The sequence below is a fragment of the Vanessa tameamea genome, chromosome 15, assembly GCF_037043105.1.
Source record: "Vanessa tameamea isolate UH-Manoa-2023 chromosome 15, ilVanTame1 primary haplotype, whole genome shotgun sequence".
Taxonomy (NCBI): domain Eukaryota; kingdom Metazoa; phylum Arthropoda; class Insecta; order Lepidoptera; family Nymphalidae; genus Vanessa; species Vanessa tameamea.
The window spans coordinates 3,725,013-3,751,413 of record NC_087323.1 but is presented as its reverse complement, the minus strand read 5'-3'; the positions used below and the strand labels follow the sequence as shown (position 1 = coordinate 3,751,413).

At 32.6% G+C, this 26,401-nt stretch overlaps 1 protein-coding gene across 1 annotated transcript in view; it reads left to right on the top strand.

The window, feature by feature from the left end:
- The window catches only part of LOC113399100 (interference hedgehog-like), a 47,417-nt gene extending 28,287 nt beyond the window's left edge, over positions 1–19,130 (top strand). The window contains exons 3-16 of the mRNA XM_026638136.2: positions 1,917–2,149; positions 3,425–3,619; positions 4,240–4,412; positions 4,600–4,801; positions 5,012–5,228; positions 7,194–7,324; positions 7,504–7,591; positions 8,263–8,369; positions 8,678–8,796; positions 10,558–10,714; positions 11,103–11,306; positions 13,660–13,840; positions 18,391–18,479; positions 18,608–19,130. Of these exons, the coding sequence (XP_026493921.2) occupies positions 1,917–2,149; positions 3,425–3,619; positions 4,240–4,412; positions 4,600–4,801; positions 5,012–5,228; positions 7,194–7,324; positions 7,504–7,591; positions 8,263–8,369; positions 8,678–8,796; positions 10,558–10,714; positions 11,103–11,306; positions 13,660–13,840; positions 18,391–18,479; positions 18,608–18,730 (2,219 nt within the window). The 3' untranslated portion in view covers positions 18,731–19,130. The remainder of the gene's footprint in view (positions 1–1,916; positions 2,150–3,424; positions 3,620–4,239; positions 4,413–4,599; positions 4,802–5,011; positions 5,229–7,193; positions 7,325–7,503; positions 7,592–8,262; positions 8,370–8,677; positions 8,797–10,557; positions 10,715–11,102; positions 11,307–13,659; positions 13,841–18,390; positions 18,480–18,607) is intronic.
- Positions 19,131–26,401: the final 7,271 nt, after the last annotated feature.

Sequence of the window (26,401 nt, the reverse complement as noted above, 5' to 3'; positions counted from 1 at the left end):
AATTTAAACCGAAAAGTAGTTAAGAAACAAATTATTGCTCTCTCGAGGGAAGGACTACTTTATTTTCGTGGAATTTCGCTTAAGCTTAAATGAAGTTCTTGCGTGACATCTGAGTTTAACTCCTTCGTATACAATCACTACATATTATAAAACATAGTCTCTCATCGCATTTGTCTGTCAGTCTGAACGCCATAGATTCAAAAATAACGCACGGACTTTCATACGCTTTTCGCCAATGGATTGAGTGAAGTGTATAATTGATGGAGTTTGTGTGTAAATTGGTTGAAATATGACTGTTGATGTCGGGAAAAATCACGTCTGGAAGTTTTGCTAGCGTGTGTTGTATAAACAAATAGAGTAATAATTATTATTTATTACGATATAAACGTTTTATGTACACCCTTATTCTACTCGTGGGAAGCCGGGCAAGTAAGAATAAAGTATGATTTAACATAATCTACAGAGATTAATTTGTGTATATCAATCATTAACATTGGACAATCAAATGTGCGTTCAACTGCTTAAATGTTAGTTTACGGAGAAACGATAATGTCTTAAGTTGAATAAGGCAACAGGTAGCAATCATAAAGAAATCAACATTTCTGCAGTTGGTTGGATCCTTTTAAGACCCCTCCCTAATTATTTATTTTGTCTTCTTTCGTGAAGATGTTATCCTGTAAAATTAAGAGTATAAGGTGTATAACATCTTAAGCTTTATGGTGAACTGTTCATTAAATTTGCCATCTTTAACAGCATTGGTCTGACGAATATTTTAACGTAATTTCCCCAATATTATAAATAGATTTTGTATGTCACATTCATTGAGGGGATATTTATAAATGTTTTAAATTCTTCGAACGTTTATTGCTACGTAAAAAAAACTGATCATTTCTCAACCCACATTAAAAATGCTACATATAAGCATTCAATGCTAGTGTTGACTGAAATTGAACTTACATGTCTTGATTTTAAGATTCAGTTTTAGGATTTATGTATATAAAGCACAATATTAATCAAGCCAGATTGGATGCGTCATTCACGTTTCAAGATCAAAATGTGTGGATAATAATATTTCAAGGACGTCAAGCTACGTTCTTTTATTCGTTAGTCGCTACATGATAGGTGGAATGTTGATAAAAAATGCCCGATTATTTTTATTTCATCCATTTAACTTGCTACACTGCCTGATTTGGTTTTGGATTACGTAATAATGTTCGGTAAAAAAACTCGTCAACATGCATTTGGAAGTTTATAAGCAGTTGAATATTAAATAGAGCTTTTTAATCTGGTTTCTAGGTTGAGTGTATTGGAGCTGAATATGTGGTTTTTAAACCGTCGGTATTGATTGTGAAACGTTGTTTTTGTATATCTGAAACACGGCTCTTATGATTCTTTTAAGATTTCTTTTGAATGTTTACTCTTTATCATTATTAAATTATATGCTAGAGATTAAAATGTATTTGTCGCGTTGTATTTATTTAACATAAAAATGTTGACTATTGACGCCCCATGTGGCTAAGACCGAATGTTATGCAGTGTCGGCAAACGTTATGAAGCTCTTATACCGGCGCTTACCTCCTCCTTGTGTGTCTGGCATATAAAATTAATAAGATAAAGAGAAATTATGTTTATATTAGTAATGAGACACTTCACTGATTTCCTTTAAGTATAAATTATTCTAATGACCATCAATTTCGATGTTCACATTTGCCGGGAGTCCCCTAACGGCCATACCTATTTATTTAATTATTTAGTGAAAACTGTGCAAATAAGGTTTCGTAATAATTAGTATCAGTTTCAGATACTATAAAAGTAAAAAAAAAATACGTTATTAAATCAAGTAATTTTCCTGATGACCTATTTGACGAATGAAAATAAAATTCTGGTGACTTAACTATTGTATTTATAATTCACAGAAATCGAAATGGAATTCACAAAGTATCCGGAATCGGTGACAGCACCAGTCGGCGATGAAGTCACGTTCGAGTGTGCTGTAAGAGTACCTGGGGAGCGCTTAGCCTGGAGGTGGCGACCTGACAATGACTTATGGACAGATTGGAATAATGTTTCTGGAACCAATGACAAGGACAGCGTATCTACACGTCTCGTCGTGCAGATTAAAGAGGACACGCCCACTGCTTTGTATCAGGTATGGAAAGTTAAAGATTACATACATATCTAACCATTGATCTTCAAAGACGGTTTTATTTAAGAGCATTTATAGAAATACTGAATATTATTAAATATATTTTTATAGATTGTGTTCTTGTCTATTATATGGCATCTAAAGACTTTATTACGTGTTTAGTGAAAATATAGTTCTTAAATTAATTATGAAGCTAACTCAGAAGTAATTACATGTCGCCTCTTAAATAAATAAGATGTTTCAAAGAACCAACAATACAATGGTAAATACCGACGTTTCAGATAAAAAAACTTCATTCACTTGGTAATGTGACTGAATACCAAATGTTTTTCATTTATTTAATGAATATATTTAACCAGAAGCCAATCAACCTGACCACATTTTGGGTACAATGGATTCGTCGAAGTATTCCTGGAATGAGATTCAATAGTATCGAGTCAATCTAAGACGAAAGAATGTTGAAATTGATCTCAGTTTTCGAGGATAATTATCGTAAGGAATTCCTAAAGACAACAATTAATAAGAGCTTAAATTAGTCGAACAAGAAATAATGACGTTCCTAATTCACTCATCGAGTTCATCACCTTCTTTTTTCGTTGAGTACAAAAACGATTCATTTGTTCAATTCTACTCGAATGCGGTTAAAGACATATACCGTTTTTTAACTGATTTTAATGATTTTTATTTTTACCAAATAGCCACAGATAATTTATTAATATCACGTAAGGCTTGTCTTATATATAACAAATAATGGTGGTAAATTGATTTGAGATCGATAGACTTGACACCGTATCATTAATCATCTTGAAAGTTGGTGGCATACACGTGTATGTGTATTGTATTATATCTATCTATTTTGCTGTAACTGGTTGTTAAATGGTGCATCACCTCAACTTTTATCTCGTTCAATCCATTGCTATGACTTTCGAACTCGGTCAGTATGTTACAGCAACATCATATCTAGATCTTACTAAAATTATAAATGCGAAAGTTTTGATGAATGGCTGAACGAATCTGAAGGAAACACGGTGTGAGGGGACACCTTTGACGTGGTATCTAGTTGTATATAAACAAAAAATTAAAGAAGAACTTCAACGTATGCGTTAGTACTTAATACATAAATGTAATGGAATAAAAAATGGTCTGAATTTTGTCATTGCCTGAAGAAAATTGTAACGAAGTTGAATCTTATACAAGCCCAAGAAAAAGCTATTAAATTAGTTTTCTATATTTTAAGGTTGTTTTTAGAAATGTATTTATGATAAACATTATTTTCAGTGCATAGTATGGTATGGATCAATCATTTTAGTGTCAATTCCTGCACGACTTTCAATTGCAAAGATTGATCTTCGCAAGAATACTCAAGAGAGGCGAGTTATAACTGCTCCTCTCCACAACACAGTAGTTTTGCATTGCAAGGAACCACTCTCTGAACCTCCAGCAAGATTGAGTTGGTGGAAGGAAACATCAGCGGTTAGTGAAACTTTATATATTACACTAAATCGGTAACTCAAAAGTTGTTAGACTTGAGAGGAAGGTAAAATGGTGTGCCGATTCACTTGTTTGGAAAAGTTTAAACAACTAACTCCGAGATTGAGCAACATGTTTATTTTTTAAATATTTCTTTACATCTAGCAAATAGGTGAGCCCAGTGGCTCGAAGATTATTGATTTAAACCCGAGCAAGCATCAGCAAGATTTCATGTGTTTAATTTAAAATTAATTTTGCGCTTCGCGGTGAAGGGCAATTTGTAACGGATAACTATACTTGTCAGATAAAGTGACATAAGCGTGTTGTGAATCCGTATTCGAGCAGTGAAATGAAAAAGCATCAAAACTCTAACGCTTTCTCTTAAGCGCAAGGGTTGTTAATTTTTCAATTTGTAATTAAAGTACCGCATACTTTGATGTACAACATTTACTATTGACCAATTTACTAATAATATTTAATTTGGAAATAAGATTGTTAAGTATATAAAGGAAAAAACATTAAATGATTGAGTTATTTTATTATAATTATCAGTCAATCACGAGACTTGTCTTTAAAATAGTTTTTTGAAATAAAGAATCTAAACTTTTAAGCGATTGTTTTAGGGTGCGAGAAAGTCTATAGAAACTCCTAATGGTGTTCTTGTTATAAATAACGCTACTATAGAGGATAGTGGAACGTACGGATGTATGGCTACTAATGACATCAGCGATCAAACCGTTGATTTACCTGAAAGGACTTACCTGAAAGTGCAACACGAAGGGCATGATGGACTTCGGTAAGTCTTAAGATTAACACTAAGCTAACACGAAGGAGATTTTATTAAAATATCAAACGTAATTACGCAAACGAATCTTTTAGTTTTCGCAAAATAATATAAAAACAAGTCACATTGTGTTTATTCAACATAAGAAGCGGTACTCTAAGTTCATCGTCTATTTGATTCTATGGCTTTTGCTCAACAGATTTCTCGAGTCACCAGAATATGTAGGTACAGTGGATAAAGAAGGTGTGCTCACTGTACCAGTTGCACCAGACGATTCGATGAGATTGTGGTGCGGACTCGTGGGAACGCCACCACCTCGGATCGAGTGGAGTAAAGGCACTGATATTATTTCCGGACATTTGCAAAGTTTAGACGTGGAACAGTTTAGTAATGAACACGAGGTTACTATTAAGTTTTTTTTTTATTTAAGCTTATTAACAATAAAATTTATTATTAAAATAATATTAACTTGACAAATTCGCTGATAATGTTTTTGTAATCGATAGTACAAATAATATTAAGATTTTTAAACGAAACATGAAGCGTTCTTGCTATCTTAAAGTTATCGCTTTGCTGAATATCTTGTAGTATACGTAAGTATTATTCCTTAGGGCATCTACTCCTGCTCCGCGAACGGTATTCGCCGACTATGGAAAGTTATAGCTCTTCAACCGCCGCACTGGGAGGGCGCCGCTGGCAGCGCGAATGCCAGTGAGGGCTCTGAAGCGCGAATCACATGCGGAATCCCACACGGACAACCGGCGCCCACTGTTCATTGGGTCCTAAACGCTGAGTTGATTAAAACTGGGAAAGATATTAAAGCAACAGGTAATTCGTAACAGGGTTCAGCATAATAGTAGTAGCCGAGTTAAATAAAACTTTACCTGTCCAAGTGGTTGTTTTCGCCCCACTGAATGGAATCGATTCGCTTTATACGTCAAATATTTCAATTACTTTTTATTATCTATACATCTTATTGCTATGTAAATAATGTTTGTTTTCAATACGTTTCTAAAACATGAAGTCGATTATCATGAGACTTTGTTGAATTGTTCTAATTTCTGTTGCTCATGAAGATGTCCGGCCTAAAAAAAAGGAATATTTCTTTGTGAGTTTGAATTTTATTATAAACTTCTTTGTTGACTCTTATTAGAACTGCTTAAAATAATAAAGTCTGGAACAAAATGAAATGAACGTTAATCAAATTCAACTGTAATTATTAACTCCTAGTATTGTTTACGACAATGAACTAACTTCGAAAGTGCTAGCTCAAGTAACTTTAAAGAAGTTATTTAAAGCTGATTCCGACACGGAGCTCTTTCTTCCTTTCTCTATCCTTGTTCATAATTAGAGACTTTTTCTCTGACCTCAATTTAATCTGTATATAATCTTCAGTAAATGGTTTGAAACTAATAATAATTATGATACTTACTACAAACTTCACATTTGAGTAGGAAAAATATTCAATCGTAACTGTGTAACTAAAATTACAAATGTGAAAGGGAGTTTATTTATTACGTTTTCATGTGGTGGTGGCCCGTCTGAGTTGGTACCACCCACCCATCTGACATTCTACCGCCAAATTGTAGTAGGTACTCAGTATTGTCGTGTTCCGATTTAAAGAGTGAGTAAGCTTGTGCACTTCAAATACAAGGGACATAACATCTTAGTTTCCAAGGTTGGTGGCGCAGTGGCGGTGTAAGAAATGGTTTATATGCTTACATCGCCATTGCCTATGGGGGGTGGTCACCACTTACAATGAGGTGGCCCATTTGCCCGTCCGCCTACTATAATAATAATAAAAATATAAATCTTATAAAATCATTATCAAGTTTTGCATACAAGTTATCAGGGGCACAGAAAAGTATATAGGTTATATAACACCTTCCACCTCCTCACAGGCGTGCGAAGCCTCGGGCTAAAACTAGTTAGTTTATATATAACAAGTGCTTCGACATTACGTTAGTTGCGCTGTTAGTTGTTTGCAGTAGTAATTTTAACGTCATTAGTATCATAATCTATAATAATCAATAGGTTTTGCTACATAAATATGTGACGTGTTTTGATTATATATTTTGTTATATGAATGTTTTTTGTGCAAATGCTTTTGATAATGCGAAACTTATTACAGTGGCGGACTAAACCCGTCAGAGGCCCGAGTTGGCAAAGATGAATTAGGCCTTTCTTTAAAAAAAAATACTTTTACAAGCTTTTTATTCAGTTTACATTTGTGTATATAAATAATTGTTTATGTTTATATATATATGTTTATGTGTAAAAAGTCTAGATGGATGTTGATGATTTTGCTACCATTAGCTTAGCTAGATGTCATTTTACCCCAATAAAACTATTTCAGTAAATTATTAGATATATAAATGTTGTTATTTAAAAATAAGGTTATTTCATTGCTTTATTGGTAGTCTAAATATTATGATACTAATATAAAATTTTGACAAATAAATAACCAACTTCAATTTAAATTTTTCTTCAAATTGAAATGGGACTAATCGGGAAGTATACCCTTCTAAACTAAAAAAGAATTCACCAAATAAGTTGCAAAATAACGGAGTTTCGACGTACCAAACATAAAAAAATACAACCGAATTGATAATCTCCTTCTTTTTTGAAAACTGTTAATAAGCATAGTTTTCACTGGCATCGGAGGCGGCAAATACGACAATGAAACGAATCGAACATGCTATTGATTTATTGAGTTTAATTAACAGACTAACATTTTTGGATAACGCTTTCTACACGTCGCCATGTTCACCGGTTATCGGCTCTCGTCCGTAGAGTCCGAGCTGGTGATCCAGCGCGCGGAGAAGCGCCACGCGGGCATCGTGCAGTGCTTCGCGTGCAACGCGCTCGGCTGCGCGTACGACGCCGCGCTGCTCACCGTCGTGCCCGTGCAGATCTCCGACCAGGTCCTCGATTGATTTAAAATTTTAAGTACAAAGGTAGCATAAAAATATAACTTTTCGAATGAACATACCTGAGTACAAAAAAATACAATATTTTTTGATATTAGCATTTGTGTTAAGGTTTTTATTTAAAAATTCTTAACGAAAAATGCATTTGTATTTTAATTATATGAAAATTCCAGGATTACTCAGCGGAGACCCCGAAGACGATGCACATACCTCCCCAACCGCCGAAGAGACATAATAGAAAAAATCCAAGAAAACACAAAGGTATTTTATTTTTATTCTACAAGAGTTACTATTTCTTGAATAACGCAAAAACTAATTTAACTTACCCAACACATTGTAACCAGAACGAGTTGCACTTTGTTATGGCTTTAAGACAATTCCTGTCTAGTATTTTAGCCGGGATTCCAGACTTCTCGGTAATGTTCCGACTTCCTCGTTTAGACTGTAATAATGATTATGAAAGAATTAAATAACCATTTTAATCCACCTACAATAACTTAATTCAATTTTTGAATATTTTTTTTGTTGTTAAAATACATATGTCCAGTAATATATCCTTTCTTTATATAAAAAAGTAAAAGTAGATTAAAAATAAACCACTCTTGGGCAAAGGCAGGAGGCCTTTGCCCAAGTTAATAAAAAATCGAGCTTATTTCACCACGGTTCTCAATGATTGTAAATATCCGAACTCTGAGATACGCGGATAGAAGGCATTTACTAAACTGTAGGGAATTTATTTATTTGTATAATCGAAACAAATTAGGAAAACAAGATTAAGTTCGGCTACATTACTTTTTTCAACCACAAATAACATTAACGAAACCTCTTTAACAACTTAAATACATTTAGTCGATTTTCTAAAATAATACATTGAATTGTGGTTAAGAATATAATAAAATTGAAAATTTGCTTAATATTTAATCTTGTTCTAGCGGTTCTGATCCCTCCTTCTCGACCTAACGTAACCCGTCTGTCCGATGAAAGTGTAATGGTATCTTGGTCGCACGACAACCACGGTCTTCCGATACAGTTCTACAAAGTAAGTCATTGTGTTCATTATCCGTTGTCTTTTGCAAATCGTCACTATCTTAGTGATCAGCTATTTTATTAAATGTCGATCTTATGAAATATCATAAGATCATTAAATAGTCTTAATAAACTTAATGTTTGCGTATATATATCTATATATATATATAAATTTTCTGAATATTTGTTGTTAGGGGTAACCAAATATTACTTTTTTAGGCCTGGTTTTTCCCCAGATAGCTCTAAATCATTTTCAACCGATGTCCTTTTCAAAGATCAATAAAAAATGTTTGTGTTTATCTGAGGTTACACTAATTTTAGGTTCAGTATAGAGAAGTGACAAATTCTTCAAACATCCAGTGGCACACCGAAAACAATGATATTCCTGCTCACATACACTCTTTTGAGATTGATGGGTTGACTCCAGATAAATATTACAAGTAAGTATCATGTTTTACAAGTTTTTCAGTAACAACAGGTTTATGGTTTTCATGATAAAAGTTACTAGATTTCGATTTCGAGTACTAGACTCTACCTGGTAGGGATATGTGCTGCCTTGTATAAACTATGTAATATACATATTCGTTTATTGTAAATATCTAGTTTCTACTATTATCCCTATTTTTATTGATAAAACTGAGGCTCGTTAATAAAGACTCTTTTTTCTTTGTCAATTTATACATCACCGTACAACATACGCCCTCGCTCTCCAACACACACTTATGTTCATAATAAAAAAAAAAACTGGATTCAATTAATTTAAAACAATACAAACACCATTGTATTATGAGTTTATTTAAAAAATACTATTTCAGTTTATTGTTAGTTGCTCTGAAATTTTAATCACGATTTAGTAATTGCTAAACCACAATGCTGGGAAAGTAAATAGATTTGTTTTCGGATAGAGATAGTAGACCTATTTGTTGTCGATAATCAAATTTCTGCTGGTTAATATTAGCGTAAAACCAATAACATAGAAAATAATTCGATGTTAATTTTTTTAACGAATTGAGATATAAATTATACATTCGTTTAACAAATTGATTTAAATATTGAAAACAATTAAAGTGCTAATTAAATATATTAGGTTCGATAGCGCGTGGTGTTAAATAGAAAAAGTTTAACGATAGATATGTAACTTTTTTTAATTTTTTTATTTTCACGTAATATGTTGCCCTCCTGACCGATTTTTGCTGCAGCGGCAATTCTGAAGGGATTTGCGCAATATATAATAAAGTGCAAATGAGTGGGCAGATACAAGTGCACACTCAATTTTACATAGTTTTCTAAAATTATAGAACGGTAACACAACTGGGGAAAATTATTATGGACAAGCTATTTAAATAATCATTTGTTAAATAATTATTGCACATTAATAATGGATTGTTTATGAGTTAAGATTAAAGTTGTTATTATACACTTTTACTGGTTGTATCGTCGTCCTAGAGTCTATTCATGCAAATTAAAAACTTACGATACCTTTTTATAGTGATACTTTCCATTCAATCATAAGTGAAACGCATAATTGCCTGAATATAAAAATATATAATAAGCGAAATACCACTCATCACGAGATCTCCGAAACTAACTCCGATTGATTTGAAGCATAGTTATATCATTCACGACGTAGACGCTCCCTAAGATTTTTATAAATTTCGACTTCAAGTGGGTGAATGGGAGGTGTAACATTGTATGAATTTTACCCGAGACGGGCAGCAAGTGTAAAGCCGATACAATCATTGTTTCAAAATAGAAATAAAAAATATACATGAATATTTTTTCATCAATTGTCTAATTATTGGTAGTAATTAACATAATTGTGTCTGATAGTGAAGCTGGATCCCAAATGCGGTGTAATGTTCGGACTGGTGTATGATTAAATTTGCATCTACTAATATATGTTCTACTATATATATGTAGATGCTATAAATTAGAGCCGGCTCAGAGGTTAGAACATGCTTACCCAAAGATTTAAGGTACAAAAGTCTTAGTTATTAAATAATTCAATTCAAATTTTGTGTAAATATTGAATGAAAATCTGTCAAAACGGTTCGATTACAGGCTACTTATATTCCAATAGATTCAATAATTACAATAAATTATTCCTTATTCAGATTAAGTTTTTATCTTATTAATCTATTCAACGAAACAAAATTTAGCTAGTGTTTGTTGATTATTAATATTATTGAATGAATTCCTAGGTTCCGTATAGCGGCAGTGTATTCAAACCAAGACAACAAACTTGGCAGGAGCAGTGGCAAGTTCTATTTACAACGTGGCGGTTTTCAGAGCCCGAGGGCTCCGGTCCTCGATAAAGCTATTGCACTGTCACCCCACAGTATACAGATAAATTGGACGGTAAGTTTTATATTTCGTAATGTGTTTTGCTACAATGTACTTTGATCTTTATTTGTTGATAAATATATATTTTCAAGGCTTCGTTTAATTAATATTATTTGTATGTATGTAGACTATTTATCATGTGTAATTTGTTTGTGCATATATTTGTGGATCAGGATAAGGTACACAATCTACCTGTGGTTCTATACATTTGCTATGTATATCGACGGTACTGATACATGATCTTTAACAATTAGCTTCTTGCTAAAAAAAACATTAGTAAAGTTTTACGGATTTAGTATTTCGAGTTCCGACCGGTACCGAGATTGAGACTCGAGTGGCAGTCTAGAGACTCTCACTCACATTCGCGAGAGAAGGTCGACGTGTGACGCGCGCGTGTCCGCAGTGGGCGGCGCACGGGCAGGGCGTGCAGGCGGAGGGCTTCTACGTGTACTACCGCGCCGTGTCGTCGGCCGGCGCGTACGAGAAGGTGACGGCGCGCGGCGCGGCGCGCGGCCTGCAGCTCGCGCACCTGGCGCCCGACACCGCCTACGAGCTCAAGCTGCAGGCCTACTCGGCGCAGGCGCCCTCCGACTTCAGCGCCATCCTGGTCAGTTGGTGCTCCGTATGTTTCATGTTTACGTGTGGACTTCGAAGCCGTGTGCCGGCTGTGATAACATGAAAATTATAAAAATATGCTATTATACACTCGAAGGTATCCGTTAAGCGATTTACTATAATATATATGCAAGTGGAACACTCGGGTAACTTAAGAGTAAATTAAACACCATATAGTCCAGTCATTACTTACAGAAAACAGGCCGAGAAATACAAATGAAACGAGAAGGCTGATTTTTGGATATGTTGTAGGGAGGGCTTAGAAAAGCTTAACTTGAAATTCTACCTCGATGTACTATGTGCGTTCGTCGCCATCTTGAGAAAAGGGTTGAATTTAGTTTTTTTACGATAACTTGGCTGTGCGTCGTGATTCGAGAATTATGATAAAATATTTTTTGTTGCTTCATTTACGATCTACAATTTAGGTTTTATACATTTTTAACCTACCGATGATGGTTATTGAGATATCGAGGGCGAAACTGAGAAATAAAGTAATTCAAAGGTTCATTTGCATTTACAAATGTATAGTAATAGGGGTTGTGTTTGGTCAAAAGATTCGTTTTCTTTCTTCATTTTTTTATTTTTCAAAGTAAATTTGAATCGAATCTTAAAGCAAAGTGTAGAGTAAGATGTCGATTTGTATTTTGAGACAGAGATTTTAGCAAAGCGCGATCTTTATCGTGTCCAACGTCCTTACGTTAACGTTGAGTGGCGTTATACCGATTGTACTATGCAATATTTGTTCGAATGTTTCATTGTTTTTATAGAAAGAAATTCTCGTGGTATAATTTAAAACTCTCTGTATGTATCTTCTCGCTTGGGAGTTTTCATTGTTTGATCGATAGAATTAAAATATTTTAGTGTTTTAGAGTAAGTATTATTTTGAGACAAAGAGAGTATCAAATAATATAAGTATTTTTTGGGTTTATTACTGGCAACCTGTAATCTCTCTCCACTAATATTTTGTAATATTTTCGTATAAAATAGTTCTTAATTTTCTTGTGGAATATTTAACTTGACTTTATGGAACAAAAGTGTTCTGTGAAGCGTAGCTTATGAAACACTATAGAAGACGCACGATTAGGGTACTATACGATGTGTTTGAGGTTATTAGAATTGAAACTTCTCTGCCTGTGTTCTCGGCACCGCAACCGAGCGATGTTACGCAGATAATAAATAATTAGGGAATAAATCCAAACTAAAAGTACTTTTAAAAAAAAAACCTTTGGTTTAAATGCTCTAAAAAGAAGAAAATAAAATTTTCCTTGAAAATTTTAACTATCAATTTATAACCTCATTATACACAATTTCTATAATCATAAAAGCTTGTTGCGAGGTTTTCGTAAATACATGATGATGAAGATATTGGATTAAGAGTGAAGTCAGAATATTTTTCAATTTATTCTTGACAACCTCTTTCATTTGACACCCATATTATATAAGTGCATAAAAAAATAACTATTCTGCCATCTCGAATGTTCCACCATATTGGAATTAGAATGACGTCACATTATTTTTCGATTTACTCTCAACAAGCCCTATCATTTGAAACCTATATTGTAGAAGTGCATAAAAAATAACTATTCTGCCATCTCGAATGTTCCACCATATTGGACTTACAATGACGTCAAGCAGCTTATCGTGTATTGTCATCCAAACTTAACGTGTATACAAAATTTCAGCCAAATTTTGTAGTTAAACTTAAGTAAGACTACTATTAAAACTAATATTTATCGGTAGGTTTAATTATATTTATCTATAATTCATTTTCGTGGTACAAATTAAACCTTTATGTGTCTGGTTATATCTTTGTTGGGGTTGTTTCTTAATTCATTTCGTATGTACACCGATGAATATTTTATTACATAGTACATACATACATGTTTTTGTTGAAAATTATGCGTTATTTATCAGAATTTAATTTCTAGAAAAATATTTTACTGTTAAAACTCGTTCGTTGATTTTGTTATGGAAATTAAAACAAGACATACGTATATACTTAATAATCTCAATTTAAAGTCCACAATATTAGAAAGAAAATAACAAAACAGTCAATAATAATTTAATTAAAACGAAATTATCTTGCAATCTAAATCAAAATTAATACACGCGCAGTTGATTCTCTGTGCGCGAGACAACAAAAGCGAGTATTGTTTGATAAAGTTAAATGGCGTGTGAGCCGTCGCGCTACGAGTGTATAAAAGTCGACATGTCGATACTGAAGCCGGAGCTCACATTCGGATGACGCCAATATGTACACTACTAATGCTTTTTTTAAATGTATCGTATTATTGATTCATAGCAAATGACTAGTTCACAATTCCATGTAATTCCACGTGCGTCAGATCGCGAAGACGCAGCGCGCCGCGGGCGCGGCGAGCAGCAGCACGGAGGCGGCGCCCAAGGAGGAGGAGCGCGGGCCGCCGGCGCTCGTGACGGCGGGCGGCGCGGCGGGCGTGGCGGCGCTGCTGCTGCTGCTCGCCGTCACGCTGCTGCTGTGCCGCCGCGCGCGCCGCCCCGCGCCCAGTGAGTGCTTTGCAGATCTGTAGCCACGTGTCGACGAGCGAATTCGTAGTTTTCATTTCGCTTGATGTCAAAGTCTCCCAAGAATATTTACATATTCCTTATTAAGAAATCGCATTTGTGAGTTGCTAATTATTGATAATGTTTCTCTTTATAATCGGTATACTTCTCGTATGGTGTTGTGTATACGAGAATACTACTACTGATACTAATGAATACTTTTTTTAATACGTAATCCCAATTATAAATTAAAAAATAATTGCCACAGTAAAAATGGTTGGTGATATTTTATCAAACGAGAATAATATGGCAAAGAACTATGACTAAGAAGACGATATTAAGCGTATTGATTGCGACACCCCGAATACGTAAATGAATATTCTCAAACAATGTCTGTAATGTCTGCGACAGACATAAAATTCATGAAATTAAACATACTGTTATCGCGCCGCGACAAACGCTCGCCTAATTGGGTGCTTCGTAGAAACACTTCTGGCACTGTTGTCACCCACAACTACACTTGTAAACTTCATTCCCACGTGTGTGCGGCTAAAAATAAACATTTCGCTCGCATCATGTCGCGTCGGTTTTAACACACGAAACTTTTCCTTGCACGGTTTCCTGTTTGTATAAAAACATTTTCAGTAGCAGATTGTAAATGCTAATAAAAATATAAGTTCCTAGGGGCTGTCGCTTTGGTGGACTCTTGTTTACTGAAGCTAGGATAGGATTGTTTGTTTGGGATAAGAACTGTGATTATAGTGGGAAGTGCTTTCCACGGCCATTCATATCGTTGTTTCTAAGGAAATTACACCGGGAGAGTACAGTTGGCTCGTGTTCCGCTCAATATATGAAAACTTGTTTGTTGTATAAGTTTGTATATAACTTTGATTCCGTGACGTAACAATGAGGAATAAATATATTCTAAATGTTAAAAAGAATCAAATATCCATTAACAATAGTCATGTTACGAACATAAATGTTATGGCTTTATCGAATACAATAATATCAATTAAAGTTTTTTTTTGTCAATAATTGTTACTATTCCGCGTTTTTTATTTTAAATCGATCGTTTATAATTTCAGCAAATGCACGAATGTTTTTTGTATTGAATTTACGAAAGGGAAAGCCAGATAAATGCCATGCTTCCATTCATCGTAACTTTATTAGCGTTTGAATTGGATTTCGTATGTATCTGCTTTATCCCATCCATAACTCTCCCGTTTAAATCCTGTATATCACTTTAGTACGCCTATACCATTTGTGTCAATTATTAATCTTCGCCCATATTGGAATTTCATAACCGGTAAAGCGAGGAGCGAATGAATGAATAAATGAACGACCGATACAGGGAGTAATAAACGTCCGGAAGAACGAATGTGTTTCGATAAACGAACGATTGGAGGCGTAACGGACGTTTTTTGTGTACGTTTAAGTGTTACGAGTAGGTTTTCATTTTCCACTGTAAAAAAAATTGCTTCGTTTACACACGGCAGCACTTTACAATTTTTATGCAATCGTCCGTTCACAAATGGTTTGTCAGATCTTAATTTACAAAACTTATATAGATTATATGTATATATCTTTACATAACTATTGATAACAATATAAAAAATATAAGTATACATGATTTTGTGACAATTGTCATAATTGTTGTATAAATAATTAAAAAAAAAAAACATGTTTTATAGTATTCAAATAACTTTGAAAATTTTCTAGAAAAAGTTAAAAACAATTAAGTATATTCTTTATGATATTTAATTATATCACAAAATAAAGATATCAAAAGAAAAATCTCATAGTCATTCCGCTCTTGAAATTAACGAAAATAGATGCCATAAAGTGTCAAGTTGCGAGTAATGAGGTCAACAGTTTATACGCGAAAGTATCGCTCCTATAGCTTTTGACCCCTCTGTCTTGACTTCTATTGTTTAGTGCTCGCTACTACATTCACTGCTTCAAGCTATTTGAAAGAAGAAAAGTCTTTTATGTGCCATTTTATATTAAAATTAAATAAGAAAGGATCAAATTAATTATATATAGGTAGTTATAGTTGCTTAATAAATACCAGAGAAAACTTGTATGTCTGTATATATTCTGTATTAAAGGAGAATTTGGAGGTAACAGTTAAGCAAAAACATGTACACGTATAGCCTGTTAATTTCCCATTGCTGGGCTAAGCCCTCCTCTCCCTTTGAGGAGAAGGTAAGGAGTATATTTCACCACGCTGCTCTAATGCGTTTTGGACTCACATGTGCAAGAGCAAGAGTATGTAAGTATATGTGATTAAAAAATGTTTTTTTATTTACCTTAGGATTTAAAAATGACTATGTGATATCTATCGACGAATACCTGCTTTTATATTAAACTAGCGACCCGCCCCGGCTTCGCACGGATGCAATGCTGATATATATACTAAATATATATACAACGTTCACAGTTTTTCAGTCATTAGACAATACAAACCGCTCAATGTCCCTGCGTTTTAAATCTGTAATATCTTGGAAAATATTCATTTAAATAATATGCTATAAAGGGTCATATTGATCTATATTAATTGCACAATGTATTTAAGGTAAAAATTAAAGGATAAAAAATGGTTATTGTGGGTTATCCCTAAGAGATAAACAAACATATAACATCGCGGGCTTTTTTGAAAACATTTTTAGGGTGTACAATACTGTAGTACATTATTTTGATCTATCTCGTAGGGTTCAGCCAGCGTTTGCATTGTAAGCGCAAAAAATGTGTTTGTTTACGACATCACATTAGAAACCTCTAAAATTTCAGTGTTTCTCTATAATTGTTTTGCATGTAGGTATCTATACGTATAATAAAATCCATTGTGTAATTTTAAAGAACTAAGCATACACAGGGACAGACAGCGGTAAGCGACTTTGTTTTATACTATGTAATGAAGACGTGAACATCCGGAAGTATGTATATAATAGACCTGCCCATCTCAACTCGTGAGTCTCGTAAAAGCTCACTAACGATTTGTTAACGCATTCGTCAGTCGAACACGTGATTACCTCGACCATTCGTATGGAGGGGGAGGACTAACACACTAGCAAAAAATCTTCCAGGGAATGTTCGCATCATTCAGACAGCTGGCCGTAAAAGTCTGTGAAGTCCTTTTCATTTAGTAGTATACATTCTCTGCCAGATTTTAGCTTTACCGACGTTTAATTTACGTCTTAGTTTATTTTTTAAATTAAACGTTAAAAATATGGCGTATACAAAAGTGTGGCGTGAGCATTACTGGATTTTCATACAGTTGTTTCTACAATTAATTATTTTCAGATCAGATCGAATAGATTCTTATTTAAAACTTTGATATCCTAATTATTGTTTGTTATTATACGATGTATTATTTCTTCTGAATTCCGAAATTATTTGTACCGAAAACATTATGTCATTAAATTAAATCTCATTGTCTTTGATTAGTTCTAGTGTCCATTATATTTGACTTTACGCCAGCAAGCGATGTATGAGTAGGGTCTATACCAGAGAAACCGTTATAATGCTAGTATAGTATAGTAAATAGTTAGACAAGACTTATAAACTTAATAGTTCCACACAAAGACTCTTCGGGTGAAGGTTGTTTATATTATCCCAATACGAATATGTGGATAACAAAATTTCACCTGACACATGTAGGTTTCCTCACTAAGTTTTTCTTCATCCCGATTCAAGTTCGGAGTTGAAAATCTATTAAAATTAAACACAACAGAATTGAAATAATATTTACTCAAAATTCACGTTTTATTTTCGAAACATGGAATATGTAATCGCTATTTATTAAGTTATAATACGTATGTACAATTCAGATAATAAGACTAGAATTTCAGGATCTTGCGGAACATAAAATACGTACCTAATTTTATTTACACTGAATATCAATGAGCCTTCCACTCCACATATTGCAGTTAAATTTGGAATTTAAATATTTAAACAAGCATAGAATGTTGGAAGTCTAAATATTTCTCGTTTCGTGTATGACATATCATTTATAAGGTTACTATAAACTAGTAAATTTCTTGCTGTTTTAATTGTAATTAGAATAACATTATTAAAATAACTGAAAAAAACATAACACTTAGTTACTCCATTATGTAAATATTAGTATCAACTAAGTAAATTGTTATTAATAATAAAAATATGTTAAAAAGTAATTTAGGCACTACGGTTCTGAGAGGAATCGGCGAAAAAAAATCAGATGATTTTACAATTATAACTTTTACACAATAAAACATATTTATTTTTAATTTGTTTTAGCCTGGAGGCGATCACATTACTCCGAAAGTGTGCAGACGACTAAAAAGTCATTAGTTTTATAATGGAATTGGCTTCTTGAATTAAACAAAGTATTATTTTAAAAAAGTTTTTAGAACTCATTTATCATTTTTTTACTGAGGATTATTTACATAAAATATAAAGGGCCACTCTTATTCATTCCTGTAATTAAAGTATTTATTGATATATAAAAGGTAAAGCTTTAAAATATCTTACATGTTACTATCACGTATCATAATGCACGCATTAATTTTCAGAAGAGAAAGGCTCGCCGGAGGGCGGTGCTAACGGCTACCTTCCAGCGAAAGTGCCCATCACCATTACAGCTAACCCTATGCATGGAGAGGTACTTTCATTTTTATGGGATATTAAAATGAGTCTTTTTTGAGAAGTTTCATTTTCGAAGTATCATTGCATTATTATTGATGACCTAATATGCTTTAAAAATATTTTAAATATGGAACTTATTCGTAGGGCGGTGATGGTGGAGTAGAAATGTCGTTTCTTCATAACAACAATTGCGGCAACACAACTAGTAGCGACGATACTCTACCACATCCAAGGAAAAACGGACCCTCAACAAGACAGTATGTGTAAATCAAGCTCAATTAAAAGTGGACTATAAATATTACAAAAAGAACTGGCAATAAATTGACAGTTGCTAGTTTAATAATTCTACCATTTTTGGTAGTTTTACAATGATATCTTCAAAATTCAATTGTGATAACGATCGCGTAAAGTGCGTGGACTCTTGAGAGTACAAAAATATATTTATTGCTTCTTTAGTGTATGTTTTACGTGAGATGTGTGGATTCGGTGTTTTGGCATTTATTTGCTTTTATTAGATTTTAGTGAATACTTAGAATTAATTATAATTAGGTTGTTTAGAATCGAGCGATTGACTAATGAAAATGAATTGCGTCGAAATTACTGTATTAATTTTAAATCGTGAGTGGCCTTATCATCGAACGAATAAAAATTATCCTTACTAGTATTTAATAATTTAAAATTATGTATCTCTTTTTAATGTATTTTTCCCCAGCTTATGTAAAGTATCAGATCATTGTAAAATTTGCAACACTATTTTTATCAGTCTTAATTGGATTTTTTTAATGGATGGGCCAATGGCAATGATGTAAAATACTTAAGGCCACTTTTAAACGATTTATCAATTTTAATTTTGTATAAGCGCTTATTAACTGTAAAGATCTGATTACACCCTTAAGTTGCATTCCCATTTAAATGAATAATTTATATATAGATGTAAAATAGTATTTTTGTGGGAAAATCTTTCATGCCGCGATAGTATAAAGTTACACAAACATTGTTGTATTATTTATCAAATAAGGTAATGTATTTTTAAAAAAAATCCAATTTTTGCTCTGGTATTATTGTATTTTTTTTTAAATTCGAATGTATTTATGAAGACAGTAACTAATACGCAATATGAGTTATTTTAATTACGATAATACTAATTCTAATTGTAAAATTCTGTTTAGGTTGCTACTGTTATAAGGCAGAACAAACTGAAATGTGATGTATATAATACCAGTGAAATTTATATGTAATCTTTTTAATGAAATAAATTCAGTTACAGCTTCGTTTAAACTTAAGTAAAAATAATCACGCTATAATATTTGAATATTTTAGAATCTGTACCAATTTAAAAAAATTGAAATAGAATACAATAAATGTATACGAATTTAAATCGCATATAAAATAAGGTGGCTAGAATTTCGTGTTTGTTTATAATTATTCGACTATATATACGGCGTCGTACTTAAATACAATTGACGTAAATAACACGATTTTCCGAATTTTTTTTTTAAATTTATGTAGGTTTAATTTATTATTTTTATTTTATAAATCAAATGAAATTATCTTTTTTATGGTTGTGAGATTGGATTTATTTACAGTGACCGACTTTCGTATTTTCGTTTTATTTTCGCGATATAAAAACGTGTGATGCAAAACATTCGTTGTAGTTGCATTTAATATAAATACTGTTTGCTTCGGCCGTATCATGTTATGGAAGTGTCGTTTTAATTTAAAACTTTTATTAACTTTATTCAGCTTGAATAGGAGTGATACTGCCATAGATATAAAACTTAAGTTAAAATACTTTTTTATAATGGCAATAATAAAATTATTTGATATTAATGTCATTCATACATTATAATATTCTTAAATATGAAAATTGGATTACTATAGATACTTATAATTGTATGTGGTTTTGTTAATTTCTTGCAAATCGATTACAATATATTGGTGTCAAATAATAATGATTTTTGATATTAAGTTATTTTCCATATGATGCTTTTATATTGAAAGTTATATTTGGTTAAAAAAATCTTTAGCAAACTGGTATTATTATATAACTGTCACCTAAAATCGCTTGGTATAAATTAAATTTTATTAAAAACTTATATACACATACTTATTTGGATTACGAATATGTGTAAGAGGCACAGACTATATACAAAAAGGACTTTTCTGTAAAATAAGTTTATAATTGACTTTCTATGATAAGAATTATAAAACGATTTAACGACTGTATGAAACGTCAGCAGACTGAAACTTATTATAAATAAAATAAATGTAAATTATGAATCAAGCTTTGTAGTTTTATATTTCTTTACCTGATATGAAAATTGGTATACGTACTATGAAATCCATTTATTATGTTATAATTAAGATTTTCTAAAATTTTTTTTACAAAACGTATTTTTATGGGTTTGGGTGGGTAATGGATACCACATCCTAATTTTTCTCGAAGTTTATATATTCGTATTATATTATTATTATTTATATACCAATGTTCATATCCCGTTCTATATATATATATATAGGTTCTTACGGTCGGATTAATTGATGGTAATTAACTAAGCATAGGGCTTACCCTGTTTAGACATAGTGGAAATCGTTGGAATATACCCGGACCCTTATCACCTGGTTATTGGGATTTGTACTTACTAAAATTTCTGCGATGGACGCATTCGACACGGTTCGGAGAGGCTGCGGGAACGTTTTCAAATACGCATTCACTGTCCCGCCCATGCAGTACCCAAACGTGGCTTGAAAAGTTTTTCTCTGAAAAAAAAATAGTGTCGTCGCTAGCCAAAAACTGACCAAGCACTGAGTTTTCTGTGCCCTTGTTTTGTATTACAGTAATATCACGAATAATCCTGCAAGTATTGAAGAATTTCTTAAGCGTATAAATATCTGACAACCATCACTCAAATGTGGTATCGTAAAATAAATTTAAATCAATATTTTTATAATCAAATAACTTTTTTTCTTTAGCAACACATTCAGCGGCCACCCTGAATAAAATGACTGTAGTAAGTATTTTGTCTATACTAGGGTGGACTAAGATTAAAAAATATTTTTAACAAACAAAATTGCAAATAATAAAAAAACCATGGTCTGATAATACATTTAAGATTCGTCTTAACTCGCTATGTTCTCCAAAAGTTAGTATTTTTTTAGTGACCATCACGAACGTTCTATAAACATAAATAAAATGAATTTTAAATTCTTACATTGGCAATTACTAACGGCCTGTACCCTGAAATTCTTCTTTAGGGATTAAAGAGCGGGCCGGGCGTTCAGCCAAATCGGCTTTTGTCCAGGTGTCGATGGTCGACAAAGATTGAAGAGATACTGCTTTAAATTAGTCCGTAGCCTCCAATGCGCCGTGCAGCTCCTGCAGTTAATTGGAATATATATACGGTTTATTGAACAATTTACTGCATGCGACAGATGGATATAATTGATTGGATAATAGAGGATATAGACATATAAGTTAATTGTATTTGTATATACTCATAATTTGAATTAGGTTCTAGAACAATTGCACTGACGGTGTAGTGTCTTCGAAAATGTGCTCGATGAAGCGTTAACAGCTTTAACTATTAGTGTGCTTTAATTGATTTGTTAGACAATGCTTTGTCTTTTGTAAATGACAAAAAGAGATAAACTAGTACTCAAGTAAACGCTAAATAAAGATTGTAAATAAGGTCGTTAGTTTAGGAAATTATAAAGCCTTCTTACATTATAAATATTTTATAATAATGGATTGTAAGAATACACTTCGTATCTCACTCGTAACTGTTGACCGGTTGTCAATTGCAGTGTTACGCCATTTTGATACGTGTATTCAATAAACTTTACAATTATTATAGTTAATGTCGCATATCACATTTTGACATTTCCGGTGGTATTTTCCGGTGAATATTAAGTTTCTTACATAATATTTCTAAGGGACCAATTTTACACGATTTTGTAGTCGATTGACAGAACTTCTTCAACGAAAATTTTCAATAACCTTTTTCACCGAATACTGGAATTGAATCCGGAACCTCGAGATATTTAGTCTTGGCTCGAGGCTTGGACTTACTATTAGATAGCGAAAATGTTCTTATCTTGTTTAATCGAAATTTAATATTGAGTAGTAATGGTTAATTGACACTTTAACCTCAAATTAGCTTAATCCAACCATGTCTAGAGGTCTTCATCGTTTGAGGGTATTTATTTACAGATAACGATAAATTCAACTTGACGACGTCACGATATGTTCTTGTTTATGTTCCGAATCGAAATTCTTACGAAAATAACAACATATCAGTATTTTTTATCTGTTATGAACATCTAAAAATTATATAAATTAAAAAAAATAATAATATACATATTTTTTTACGTTTTTTATTTCATTAAATTTATATCGTAAATATATTAACGCTTTGGGAATTTTAAGGAAATATGTTTTAACCACGAAGGTTTATTTGTATGGAAATTACTTCGTTCCGGTAAGGTCGTATCGTTATCGTCTGAATAAAACATTCCTTTGATTTAATAGATATTGGAAATCGACATCACATTGCATCAATAGCTGTCAATTACAAGCCTTTATACCATCTAATTGACGTAAATGCGATAAATTAAGTGATTAATTGACGATATTTTAAAACAAGATAGCATTTTAACGCGGCGCTAAATATTGTGTTTTATTTATTCAATAGCTGCTTCGTTTGATCACTATTTTAAAGAAATAAGATCGAAGTTATTCTTGTTAACGTCGAATATCAAACGATATTAAGATTAAACCCTGAGTGGAATAAGTTTATAACTAGATATGTTATGATGTATAGTAAAACTTTTCTGTTCACGATTTATTAAAAAAGTTGTACTGAAAGATGTTGCTACAGACTTCAAAAAGCGAAAATAAAAAAATGTTTCTAACGAGAAAATAAGAGCTAATTTCCTCTGTCGATGTTGCATTTGTTCGCCCGAGATTGAATATATTTCCATTAAAAAATGTAAATACGCGAGCGTCATCGTATTTAGTAGCAGTAATGGGATCCAACGCGGGTATTAAGTAAGCTGCTGCAGTAAATCACGAATTTATTCGCAAATTAGCTTTTACGACCGACGTTTATGTTTGTGTACTTGTTGTTTCATTTTTGGCTTCATTTTTTTCTCATTATATTTACTTATATGAAATTGTATTCCTGTATATGTATTGTATCTATACTAATATTATAAAGAGGTCTATCTTTCCTGATAAGTTGAACTCAGGAGCCTTAAAGAGTAGAGTGAACAGGTTTCCTTTGGATGGGCGTGTACCACCTTCGTCTTCATCTACACTTTCCATCAGGTGAGATGGAAGATAAACGCCTATTCCATTACAACTATAAAAAAAAGGTGGATTTGTTTGATTGCAATCGATAAACTCTGAAACTACTGAACTGATTGTAATAATTCATATACATTATAAAGTAACATAGGATAATATTATTACAGTAATTATAAAATTCATAGTCACAGACTCGATTTCAAGAGTATGCGAGCGCAGGTCGTTAAAAATAAACTAAGGAGATACCGTCTTATTCGGGGAATGACCTCGTATTCGATTTTTTATTTTTCTTTGCCTAAAGTAACCTATTTATAATATAAGTAAAATGTCCCATTGTTGGGCTAAGGCTATATACATTTTGAAGAGAAGATTTGGAATCTACTCTACCACGCTGCTCTGATGCGGATTGGCGGATACACATATGGCAGAATTTCACTAAAACCGACACATGCAGGTTTACTCAGGATTTTTTCCTTTACCGCCGAGCACAAGATGAATTGTAAAAACGAATTAAGCACATGAAAATTCAGTGGTGCTTGCCTGGGTTTGTACCCGCAATCATCGGTTTCGATGCATGCGTTCTAACTACTGGGCTATCCCTGCTCTTTGTGTGCTTGTGTAAAAAATATAAAGTTGATCGAAGTTTTGGAAAAAGTTAGTATTATTTGGATATGTAACTTAAATGGAGACATTGTAAAATATTCTAAATACTCAATTAAAACAAAATTTTACGATTCCAATTTAAAATGTTGTTCCTTTTCTTTCTAAGCCAAAATTGACAACACAACATTTCCCGCTCAGGATGCCTTTTGACTGATCAAATACAACAACTGCAGGATTTAAGCTTTGTTTAAACATCCTGCGCAATCCAGACATAAGGGCGTAGTCAAAGGATTTGGCTTAGTATTTACGAGTACGTATGTAGTTGTAATACTCGAGGCATTTTGCGTTACAAATTGAAACAGCATTGATTTCCCGCATCTAATGTGAGGAATTCAATATACAATTTTAATAAAGATAAACTTACATTGAATTAAAATTTTAAATTAATTAATATATAAGAATTTCTAATTTTGTTTTAGATTAGACAGAACACAAGGGCGGGTTTGGGGATAAATATACGCAGAAGACTTGCAATGTAATAATGCTTTCCGGTTGATGTTGGGCCTCCGGTCGGTGTTTGGGTACACCCATACAGAAAATATCACGCTAAAACGGATTGCATCGATGATGCACAGGATGCGGGGTAGCTTCAACGTCATGCTGAAGACGATTAATGAGAATCGTGACTAACGCACTGGGTACACACATGCCCGTGTTCTCCGAGCTCCTGTATCTTAAGGGAAGTTTCTTGATTATATCTAAAATTTATAATTTATTAACATAGTTTGTAAGAGATATTGCTACAAACATTATGTGTTCTAAGCCTTAAATAAATTGATTTATTTATTTATGATATTATTATTATTATATGTTTTAGAAATAATAGAACACCTTGGTATCACTTTAGATTCTAAGCTTCAATGACCTTTATAAAATTAGACCGTTGTTTTTTTTCATAATATTATGTCGACATCCGACATTATTACGACTTTTTTCTCCAGAAGAATTTGTGCAATTTATAAGCTGGGCTCGAAAGATTATTAAGATGTAACCTACAGAAATACTAGATCAATCCTAAGGAGCAACAATCAGACAGACAGATTTACCTTTGCATATATGTGTAGTATTAGTATAGATATTCGCTATTTTTATTGATTTTAGTTACGATTGTTTAACTTTGCAATTAGATAACAGCAACAGTAAAACTACGTTTAAAAAAAATGTTAAAAGTATGTCGATGACAAAAAAATACTACCGAATTTTCGACAGGTCACTCTTTTTCGCGTGGTTTTTCGTTTTTATTTAGTCGAGTCGGATTTTTTTTCACTATTTTTGTCTGTACAATTTTCACGATTCAGCTGTTTAGAAATAGCGCGCGAAAAAAGTTCAGTTCTGATATAAATAATAAAGAAGTCTTCTTTAAAATAAAAAAAACTTACAGCAACTGATTTAATGGAATGTCTATGTCTATAATTTAAATAACAATATGTCAAAAAGACCTTGATAAATAAGGTTTATAACTCATTAAAACTATAGATGATAAAAAAGCGTGAAGTTACGTAGAGATCTTCATGAGGTATAAATAATCAATTTTATTGTATTTAATTAACATGCCTATTTATATTAGGAAAAGAGTTTTCGCGTTGAATTCATCCTAGCGTAAGAACATTTGTATTGCACGACTCATAATGCGAAGCATAGATAGTGCTTTAGAACGAAAAACAAATAATTGTGCCATGCTATTGTTCGTGGATCAAGATAGTTTACATATCGCTGTAAAGATCAATTATGTACTTTTAGTAATTGCTTTAATGTGACGTTCCAAATGTAAAAAAATTCAAAATTGTTTCAACAGTTTTTCTTGTCGATCAAGTGTGAACCTGACCTGAAAACTTTGTAACTTACGGAATTTTTTTTATTTTTTTATTTATGTATATATTTTTTATTTTATTTATATATTTATTTTTTATTTAACTTTGTGATTTCTTAATGAGATGAACAATTTTTACTCGATGATCGTAATGAGTTGC